The sequence below is a fragment of the Chenopodium album genome, chromosome 26 (genome assembly GCF_948465745.1).
Source record: "Chenopodium album chromosome 26, dcCheAlbu1.1, whole genome shotgun sequence".
Lineage (NCBI taxonomy): Eukaryota > Viridiplantae > Streptophyta > Magnoliopsida > Caryophyllales > Amaranthaceae > Chenopodium > Chenopodium album.
Window position 1 is genome coordinate 2573883 of NC_137859.1, and position 11795 is coordinate 2585677.

The following is an 11795-nucleotide window of genomic DNA, read 5'->3' on the forward strand; positions in this document are numbered from 1 at the left end:
AAAGAGTTGAAGTATCACCTGTTTTACCATCTCATATGTCAACTAGCTGTTTATTTTTCAATTGCATTTCAGATCTTTAGCATTTGTTGCAATAAAACAAGATGATTAACGGAATTTGTTTGAATGCAAGTATGCCATGTTTAGAAGATGTGCCAGAACATTCCTTGATAGCTGTAAGGGTGGTGCACGCTACTGTACCAGAGATTGCCAAAGCTCTTGCCATCAGATTTGGGGTTCATTTGGCGAAAAGGCTTGGGTATGTTCGTACGTAGGTTGAAAGTGATGCCTCCAATGCTGTCCAAGCAATTAACAACCCGTGCTCAACATTAACTTGAACCCGAATATATCATCTATTAACCCACTCAAACCTGACTCACACACAACCCGAAACATGAAATTAAATCAGATCTGAATTTGGCTCGAATTGAACCCGACATATATTCGAAAAGGTAAACGACCCAGAATAAACTCAACTGAAATTGACCCTACCCGAACTTGAACCTAATATAAGGCTAGATTGACCCAACATAACCAGATCCTAATTTAACCCGAGACATGATTTGACCCAACCTAAATCCGACTTGAATACCTGAATCGACAACTCTACTATAATACACGAAATCGGAGCGATTTAGGAGGTGTTGTGAGTTGGTGTTGAAATTTCATGGAACACTACGGGATGAATCCCGGGATCATATAATATTGTGGGGACCCATATATGACCATTATCCGGCAACGTAAAGGCGTCGTGGGAGCTTATAGCCAATATAGGAGGCATGTACGAAAATGGGTAAAATGACCATTAAAAGGCAAATTGGATGGTTCTACCCACCCAATTAAACTCTCGGAGAGTATTAGGGACCATGGTAAACATCTTGGCAATTTTTATTTTCGGGCGAAAAAAATTAAAAAATAACAAAATTAAAGGCTAATCCACAATTTTTGAGGAATTTTTAAGTTTCGGGCCCGGTGGCGAAAAGTATTGAGACCCTAAAGCTGTCAAAATCTGACCCGACCCAAGGATCCGACCTTAACCGACAATGATCTGAACCCAGCCTGTACTCGAACAATGGGGTGAATTATAGCCTTCAATTTTGCCACCGGGCCCCAAAACCTCAAAATTTCCTTAAAATGCGTGGATTACAGCCTTCAATTTTGTAATTGTTAGAGTTCGCCCAGAAATAAAAATTGCCGAAATGTTTACCATGGTCCCTAATACCCTCCAAGAGTTTAATAGGGTCGGCAGAACCATCCAATATGCCCTTAACAGGTCATTTTACATTACCCGTTCACAAATTGAAGTGATTTCGTAAAATCAAGCCTACCACGAAAGTTTATGACAACATATAATGATTATACGTGGATTCAAACAAAATTCTATGACCGTGAGATGTATCTCTTAGGGTCTTAAGGCGTTTCGCCACCAGGCCCTCAAAAACCATGGATTATAGCCTTCAATTTTTAATCTTTTGATCATCTTTCGCCCGGAACTAAAAATTGCCAAGCAGTTTACCATGGTCCCTAATACCATCCGGGAGTTCAATTGGGTCAGTGGAACCATCCAATATGTCTTTAAACGGTCATTTTACTCATTCATAGTTTGCAGTGATTTCGTAAAATCAATCCTATCACGGACGTTTATGACAACATATTATGATCATATATGATTTTAAAAGTAATAATATGACCCCGAGATGTATCCTTTAGGGTCTCAAGGCATTTCGCCACCGGACCTAGAAATCTCAAAGTTCCTCAAAAGCATGGATTATAGCCTTCAATTTTGTAACTTTTTGACCTTTTTTTGCCCGAAAATAAAAATTGCCGAGATGTTTACCATGGTCCCTAATATCATTCGGGAGTCAAATTGGGTCTGTGGAACCATCTAATATGCCCTTAAACGGTCATTTTACCCGTTCAAAACTTTCAGTGATTTCGTTAACTCAAGCGTACCACGGACGTTTATGACAACATATAATGATCATATATGGTTTCAAATGGCATTATATGACTCCGAGATGTATCCCTTTAAGTTTCAAAGCTTTTCGCCACCGGGCTCCGAAACCTTAAAATTCCTCAAAAAGCGTGGATTATAGCCTTCAATTTTGTAATTTTTTGACCTTTTTTCACCCAAAAATAAAAATTGCCGAGATGTTTACCAAGGTTCCTAATATCCTCCGAGAGTCAAATTGGGTCTGTGGAACCGTCCAATATGCCCTTAAACGATCATTGTACTCGTTTTACAACTTGTAGTGTTTTTCGCCACCAGGTTCTGAAACCTCAAATTTTCCTCAAAAAGCGTGGATTATAGCCTTTAATTTTGTAATTTTTTTTACCTTTTTTCGCCTGTAAAAAAATTGCCGAGATGTTAACCATGGTCCCTAATATCCTCCGGGAGTCCAATTGGGTCTGTGGAACCGTCCAATATGGCATTAAACGGTCATTTTACACGCTCACAACTTGAAGTGATTTTGTAAACTCAAGCCTACCACGGACGTTTATGACAACATATAATGATCATATATGGTTTCAAACGGTATTATATGACCCCGAGATGTATCCCTTTTGGTTTCAAAGCTTTTCGCCACCGGGCTCTGAAACCTCAAAATTCCTCAAAAAGCGTGGATTATAGCCTTCAATTTTGTAATTTTTGACCTTTTTTCGACCGAAATTAAAAATTGCCAAGATGTTTACCATGGTCCCTAATACCCTCCTGGAGTCCAATTGGGTCGGTGGAACCATCCAATATGCCCTTAACAGGTCGTTTTACCCGTTCACAACTTGAATTGATTTCGTAAAATTAAGCCTATCATAGACGTTTATGACAACATATAATGATCATATGTGGTTTCAAACGGAATTATATGACCCCGAGATGTATCCCTTACGGTCTCAAGGCGTTTCGCCACCGAGCCCTGAAACCTCAAAATTTCCTAAAAAAACGTGGATTATAGCCTTCAATTTTGTAATTTTTTTGACCTTTTTTCGCCCTGAACTAAAAATTGCTAAGTTGTTAACCATGGTCACTAATACCATCCGGGAGTTCAATTGGGTCGGTGGAACCCTCCAATATGTCCTTAAACGGTCATTTTACCCGTTCACAATTTGCAGTGATTTCGTAAACTCAATCCTACCACGTACGTTTATGACAACATATAATGATCATAAATGGTTTCAAACGGCATCATATGACCTCGAGATGTATCCCAAAGGGTTTCAAGGTTTTTCGCCACCGGGCCTTGAAACCTCAAATTTTCCTCAAAAAGCGTGGATTATAGCCTTTAATTTTATTTGTAATTTTTTGATCTTTTTTCGCCTGGAAATAATTAAAAATTTCCGATATGTTAACCATGGTCCCTAATACCCTCCAAGAGTCCAATTGGGTCAGTGGATCCATCCAATATGCCTTTAAACGGTCATTTTACCCATTCACAACTTGAAGTGATTTCATAAACTCAAGCCTACCACGGACGTTTATGACAACATATAATGATCATATGTGATTTCAAAAGGAATTATATGACCCCGAGATGTATCCTTTAGGGTCTCAACCCCGAAATCTCAAAATTCCTCAAAAAGCGTGGATTATAGCATTCAATTTTGTAATTTTTGACCTTTTTTCGTCCGGAAATAAAAATTGCCGAGATGTTTACCATGGTCTCTATATCCTCCAGGAGTCAAATTAGGTCGGTGGAACCATCCAATGTTCCCTTAAACGGTCATTTTACCCGTTCACAACTTCTAGTGATTTCTTAAACTTAAGCCTACCACGGACGTTTATGACAACATATAATGATCATGTATGGCAACACCGAAATTTCATCCCAACATAGTGGATCTGCTTTATGCTGGGACAGTTGATGAAAATCTGTTTCGGACCACCACCTTGAAACTTAAAGCACTCCAAATTTGGACAGTCAATATCGATCTTCTTCTGTTGAAGAATAAACCTTTCAAGTATCACCACATGTAAGAGTTCCACATTGGTTGAAAAAGAGAGAGTTAAATACTTTATAAGGCTAAGGGGCTACTCCTCAATTGCCCTATGGTTTTGGGATGGAACCTCTTTGGACTTATGAAGTGAACTCTCTCTCTTGGTTTTCGGGTGCGGTCTAGACCCGTATTTAACATCTTCGTTCACTTGAATAAAATGTGCTACAAATACGTAAGTTTAGGATCGTATTTGATCTTAACTCAAAAAAATAATAGAGCACGCATCAACATTCCAAGAATTCATTTAACTCGATTTTTTTGTTTAGAAACAAATAATTGCATTTTCCAGTTTTTTTTCCCTACAAAACACCAATCTTTCATTTTAATTTCCCTACTTATTTTACCACAGTATTTGTTTTCCACGTTTCTTCTTCAATATAATCGTTCTTTTCTTTTCTTTGATACTAATTTTTCTCTTTTAAAATGGCAGGAATCGAAAATTACATAGTAAATTTGATGATTTCGGTTGAGAAATCAGTCCAACTATTGATTCGTTTCAACCCTTACAAGGGTGTGGCCTGGATTTGTTGTGAAGGTCTGTTTAACTACAATTTTTTTTTTTCTGATTTGTTTATTTGACGCAAATTTTGATAAATATCTTCTCTTCTTTTCTTGCTATTTTCTTTTTCTTTCATGTAATTTGTTTTATGTAAAATGACAGGAATTGTCGAATTATTACAGGGTGAATCTAATGGTTTCGATGGATGAAATTTGTCAAACCATTGATACGTTGCGACCAATATTAGGATGGCATAATCTTTATTTTTTGGTTAAGGTTTGATCTTCTGAATTTTTTTTCTTTTACCCTTGGTTAGCGTTAACTAAGTACAATTTTTTTCTTTTTACAATATTTATTTTAATGCAAAATTTAATACATATTTTGTTTCGAAAAATAAATAAATTTAATATAGACTTTGTTTGTTAATATAGGTGAAATGTTTGGTTTGTGGTAACAAGATTTTTGGAACATTTGATCCTAACGCACTAATTGTGCCCAGTCAGAATCAAATCTTCATTCTTTATTCGGTGTCCTTACGGGGTTAACAGTGGTGCTGGAGCAATCACCGTGCATTCCGTACACGAAGAGGACATATTAATATGACACAGGTAATTTCGTCGAGACGATTTGTGTGTATAAATACACAAATCGCCAACAGAACGCTTGGGTTAAGGGAATAAAGGCAAAAAAAAATCATGATGTAAGTCTTGGACTATTACATGTCACGTGATGCCTCTTTGCCCCAAGTCCTTGCACGCATCCTACTAGAATTACTCCTGCAACTCTAGTCTAGGATCCCCAAAGCACCTTAGCAAAGCTAAATACGATGCTCAAAGTTAAGTGAGTGAAGCTTGGAAATGACTAAGTAAGCAAGTAAGAGAGAACAAGAAAGATTGCTTAATAATGCTTTGTATTGCTTGAGAGATTTACAATTGTGTGGATGGATCTAAAAATGAGGGGGAAGCTCCCTATTTATAGTGCTCCCCAAGACACAGAGAATTCTACTCTAGATAGTTCTAACCTCCTTAAATGGAGAGTCCTAGAACAAGGTCAATCTAGAGAGTTCTACACGATTTCTAATATACTGCTCTCTATGTACACCGTCCTAGAATGATCTAGGCTTCTCTAGTCTACAAAGAATATTAGGATTGCCCTAGAAGATTCTAGAAGCTCCCGAAAGGCTCACAAACCTTGTAGCGCAATCTAGAACGTTGTGGGGCCCATCTCCAAAATCTTCCTCGACCATCGTCTTCATTGGGTCTAAAAACGGTGAGCTCCCCAGTTTCATCCCGTTTGGGCTTTATTTGGGCCCCCAAATGGCCTATTATTGCGTTATTGTCAATCGGGTGTTCACTAGGAAAATAGTACTTGAGCTAAATAAAGCTCTATAGGGGGAAGGTGCTTCCTAGCACCCACGGGCATCTCCCTTGGCCCGATATGTTGCCTAGTGCTCAGTTGACGTTGTTGTTGCCTTTGTGGGTGTGGGGACTTGAGTCGTGACATGCTCCCCCACCCAAGTCTTGACGACCCCGTCAAGGCCGTCCCTCAAACTCGGATATCTGGAAGCTTACAATGTCTCATTTTGTAAGAGTAAGTCATTTTATCTGTTTCCTCTATCACCTCCTCTAAAGAAGCACATGTCACATTGAGCTTCTTCTAAATCGATTTCTTACTAATCCTTCACTTTGTTGGTTTGGTTCATATAATCATATTACATTGGGTGTAATTGTGAAAATAACGAATTTTGAGCGGAAGGTATTTTTTTTCTTCAGAAAATAAAAAGCTTGTGGGCAATGTAATTCTGACACGTGCAATAGCGCCAGCTTTTAAATCATTTCCATTCTTCTAACCCACGCCCCCCTAAATGTGAATGGTGTGTTTTCAAATCTCACACACATTAGTTCTTTGCATATTGATCTTCAGATCTTGATGATATCTATCATGTAGATGTAGCTAGATTTTTTGAGTTTATTTCGTGGTTTTTCATTTGTAGGGAAGGTAATAAGGCGGCTCATGAGCTTGCTCATTTGTTTCCATGGTCAAGTGAATGTTGTGTGTGGAAATCGAATTTCCCGAGTTCTATTGTACCTATTTTGAATGATAAATCTCCTATGAAAAAATGATTTGCCCAGTTGAGGGGCTTGTTTCCAAAAAAAAAAAAAAAATATCACACTCTTAAAAGTTCACTATTACATTTTCTTCAAAAAAAAAAAAAAAAAAAGTTCACTATTACATTTAAAAGTTGAAATACAACTTCTAATTATTACTTCGTACAATTTAAGTTTTATAATCCAACTATCAATCTATATTCTATCAATCTATCATAGCCGGCATAAACATGATTAAGATCAATAAAACGAGCGAGCTCATTTAGAATTTACCTTTTATTTAAATATTGAATTTTCAATTTATTATAATTTTTGCTTGACACTCTCCAGAAAGTCTAAAGGACATACAAAACTTAAGAACGAACTTACTCAGACCAAAACTATAGAAATTATGCCATCCTAGGAACAAGGCTCGTAGCAACGTGCACCACAAGTTATATCCTTTACAATTTACTCCTCGGCAGCAAGAGGGACTGATTCCACCTGAAGAAATGCAAAGATAAAACATCAGATACAAGAAATTGTAAGATGACCCTGAAAATAAAAGTAAAGAGTACCATTACGATTTGCTGTACTAGTGCTGAAGACGGATAATAAGTGTCATTAATTCTAATTTGGTGTATGTTTGTAATAAAAAAATTAAATAGAGGTTTAGATCCCATATAGATGAGCATAATCAACTTACCAACTTGTTATACCCAATGGCCATCAACATCTCAATGTAGCGATTAGCCTTGCTCTTATCAGGCTTAGAAGTATACTTCGAAAAGCCATAAACCCCAGCGAGTGTGAGCAGCTTCTTTGAGTAAATTTTCCATGTATATCTGCATAATTTCGAACAAATCAGATGCAAAATGAGAGTAGGCATAGAACAATAATGAAAGTAGGGAACGAAAACAGTTAAACAAATTGCATTGTGCATAAATGTTGGGCTTACTTCTCCTGGATTCGTTCTAGTCCACCCTTTGAGATAAGCTCCCAATGGGTAGGATCAACCTTGCACTTCTCAAAGAATTCAACTATGAGTTCAGCTGCTTTACCACCTTGGTATGGATCAATATGAAACCCGGACTTGCCATGAGTTATAATCTCGGCAGGACCACCATTACAAGTAGCAAAAGTTGGCAATCCTGAGGTCATTGCTTCAATGACAGTCAACCCAAAGGCTTCGTAGAGAGCAGGCTGAACAAACGCCCCTTTTGTATCTGCTATGTACCTATAAAGTTCCCCATTTTTCATCCTGCTCATCTGAACAGAAATCCACCTAAACTGCCCATTCAAGTTGTATTTTTCTATGAGTTCATACATCTTCTTTAGCTCCTCCCTTTCCTCATTGTCCTGAGACTCTTTACTCCGGTCTCCAGCCACTATTACAAGGTTAACCAATTCCTGAAGCCTCTTGTTTTTTCCATACCACTCAACAAGTCCTGTGATGTTCTTCACTCGATCAAGTCTTGCCATAGAAAATATGATTGGCTTGTTTCGGTCTTTGAGCACACCCCTGTGTCAGATAATGACTTTCAGAATCTAAATAAGTAATGAGATAAGTTTTGTTAAGTGTTGGGGGAAAGATAATTTTACATGTATTCCTTGTTCTCAACAGAGCCAAAAAGCATTTCTTCAAGTCCAGGGTGTAGTTGGGTAAATCTCAACTCCTTTTCAGTGTATGGAAAGTAAATCGACACATCAGCTCCTGGTGAAACGATGTTGAATTTGGGATCAAAGACATTAATTCCATTGACAACTCGGAACAATCCAGGAAGAGTGAACGCCATGTGAGACTCATACTGTCCTACTTTGTTCTTACTGTGAAATAAAAGGGCATAGATATTATAATATAGCTAGAGTATAAAAAAATTGGTACAGAAAAAATTGCTCAGAAATGTTAGGAATGAGGGCATTTACTTTCCAGCAATTTCTTGAAATGAACTAGTAATGATGAAATCCGTGTAGTTCATGGCTATAAGATCAGCTGTGAACTGACAGGAAAAGTGGTACTTGTCCTCGAATTCCTTCCAATACACGTCTGAATTTGGATACTTTGTCTTCTCCAGAGCATGAGCAATCGTGCACTTCAAAAATATATATAACAATGATAGATGAGAGAAAATATTCCAACAATAAGTCTATAAACAAAGACGGGATTATATAATCAAGGGAACACACCATAGTAACTCCTAGTTTATATGCCAAAAGCATGGCAACCAAGTTCCCATCACTGTAGTTTCCAATCATCAAATCAGGTGTGGTTTGCAGCTCCTTGGAAAGTTCATTTGCCACTTCCTAAGGTTAAAAATATATGATTCTATCATTAAAGTTTCTAATTTGAAGGGTGTAAAGAGTAAAAATAATATGAATGATTTATATATGCTATATACCTCAGTGAATGTCTCTAGGTAAGGCCACACTTCAAATCTTGATATCCATTTCTTAACCATTCCTTTCTTGGTTCTGAATGGCACACGGATGATGTCAGAGTTCTGAGTTCCATAAACCCTCTCAAGGCGCTGCCCACAGGTGGTACCAGCCACATTTGGTAGCAGACGAGTGACCTGTTATACATATCGAATTTAGCAGATAGGAGAAATGAGCAAGTAGTTTCTATATATTAGGCCAAGAAATACGGGAACTAAAACATAAACGTACAATAAGGATTCGTGGGATTATGTCTAGTCCTTGCTGCTTAATGCGTAGTATCATTTCAGCCTCTAATGCACGAACTTGATCCAAGATATATACCACCTACAGATCATACATAAGAAATACATGAACTGAAAAATATAAGAAAATGTAATACAAAGTATTTATCAATTGATTCTTAGTTGTGATGATGAACCTGGCCACCAGTGTCAGGATAACCTAAGACGTTTTCCTGGGCAAAGTAACCATGAGGAGATAGAATAACGAGGTTGAAAACCAAAGGGATTCTGCTAAGAAACTTCTCGAGAGTGGATGGATCAGGAGCATTAATAAGGTCTAGAAGCAGGCTGATCATGCCCAAAGAGCGCTCAGCATTTTCACCCCATCCTCTCTCAAATCCAATTTCCTGGAGCTTCCGCTCAAAGTCAGAATACGGAGTAGTAGGAGGTTGAGCGAGTAGATATTCCTGTGCGTTAAGCAATGCAGACTTAAGAGCATTCAGGTCCTCAATTTTGTCATTCAACATCAAAGACTGCACCCAAAAGAAGGAAAAATTAATCAAGCATCAAACTTTGGTTAGCCATTAATTAGTAAAGTAGTGGGCTTCAATCTTACCTTCTCTTTATAGTGATGAGCTTGGAGAAAATCAAGAAGATTAGCCATGCCTTTTCTGTCTTGGAACATCTTAGCAGAAAGGTTGCAGTTGAGGAACTCAGCGCCATTCCCAATTGACTGGGGAAGAGAGGGAAGGTTCAATGATCCACAGGATGGCTCGAAATCCAGTTCGAGTACAAACTTTTCCTTCAAGCTGCATTACATTAAACCAAGATTAACAAAACAATCCTTGCTGAGGAAGAGGTTATAAATAGTGTATTTGATTGTTCAAAATGATAATGTTTACTTCTCATCGACCACCATCTCTTTGAGTCTTAGAAACTCTGCCGTTGTCAGTTCCTTAAACACAAGATTCTCGATGTCAAAAGAGATGTAGTTCCAGACACCCAGGCTCTGACGAATAACAAGAGCAATTGATGGAAGGAAAACTATTGCTTCCTGCAAAATTTTTTAAAAAAAATGAAAAAAAAATAATAAATAAAGGTCAGAGAAGCAGTATTACTTTCAGCATACAAGAAGAGATCAGTAAGGTTTTAGCACCTGGGTAGACCTAATAACTTCAGCAAAAAACCCATCAGCAAGATTCAGCTCTTCAAATGCAGCAAGCAGTTGCTGACGCTGAAGGATCGCTTTTCCGTGGGTCTCAACTCTGCATCAAGGTTCATAGATTAATAAGCATTATAAAGCATCAAATTTGAACTCGTATATTATATGCATTATCATCACAATTATGCAAGTAGTAAGTTGATACAATGTATGCCACCGCACTACCTCCCTCATGCCCTTCCACCCCCGTAACAAGATATGTAAAGCAAAGAAAAATCACCTCGAGAAGAACTTGAGAATCTCTTTTTGGTGAGTAGATAATGCTTCATCTAAACGAGCCTTAAGATTAGCAGCCATGTTATTGACTGAAGAAGGGAGAAATAATAGAGATAATTGAAATTATAAGTGACTAAAAAATATGTATGAACAAGGATGAAAGATTGCAGAATTTATAGCTGATGAGTCCTTTGTCCGAAAAAAACCATCAGAAGTATTTTTGGTAAATTTCTTACCACCAATGCTGACATGCTCTGTATGTGATATTTTAAAGATATTTTATCTACACAGCAAGAAAACTATACGTGTAAATTTTCTACCAAAAAGCTAAAATCAAGTCGGATAATAATATGAAAGTTTCCATATATGCATATATTCCTTTGAATATATTGCCCAAGAGGATTCACTGCTATAGTGCTATCCAAGAAAGAGATAATAAGTCGTGCAAATCTCAATAATTCTTCTATTATTTCTGTCAAAAACTTTACTTTCCTGTTGTGGAGCATTTTCCCTATGTTTACTCGAACCCTAGGGTATCAATCCTACACCCGAGTGTAATATCACACCTCTCACATTCTCAAGCTCACATGCATTGTACATGAGCAAGTGAGCTTTTTAGTTTGGACATACGTTTTGGGAGGGCCAGGGATTCAATGGTAATTTTGCCTTCACTGGTAAACTGCTTGGCTGCTCATAGATAGCTGACATGTTTTATCAAATAACTTATCAAACATGATCAGCGAAGATTAGTATATTTTGACAAAAGAGGCGGTTTCAGATTTATACCAACAGCTTGACAGAGTTTTAGTAGCTAACCAATGATACAACAGAATATATGCAACTTTTGACTCAGAAAATCAGTGCACTTCTGATTCATAGCAACTTTACATACCTTGAGAAACTATGCAATTGATCATTGTCATTTGCATTTTTCACGTAACTTCGAGCAAAGTGCTTTCTACAAACGAGCTGCATTCTGTAATTGAAACATGAACATCCTGTCATAGAATTAGCACTGTAAGATGCATATGCTGCAATGGTGTACCACTAAGGCACTAACTAGTAACCACATAGAATGTTTTAGCAGACTTATCAAAGCAAGTCATTACCTCACATAGAAA

At 37.6% G+C, this 11795-nt stretch overlaps 1 protein-coding gene across 1 annotated transcript; it reads right to left on the reverse strand.

Moving 5' to 3' along the window:
• Positions 1-7024: 7024 nt before the first annotated feature.
• Positions 7025-10755, reverse strand: LOC145618636 (sucrose synthase-like). The gene is made up of 13 exons (XM_081673408.1): positions 10679-10755; positions 10393-10501; positions 10139-10290; positions 9853-10045; positions 9434-9769; positions 9244-9339; positions 8976-9149; positions 8764-8880; positions 8503-8669; positions 8179-8403; positions 7535-8098; positions 7283-7421; positions 7025-7080 (listed from the first exon to the last, which is right to left on the reverse strand). The coding sequence occupies exons 1-13, from the start codon at positions 10753-10755 to the stop codon at positions 7048-7050; spliced, it is 2382 nt and encodes a 793-aa protein (XP_081529534.1). The 3' UTR covers positions 7025-7047.
• Between the last annotated feature and the right edge of the window lie 1040 nt (positions 10756-11795).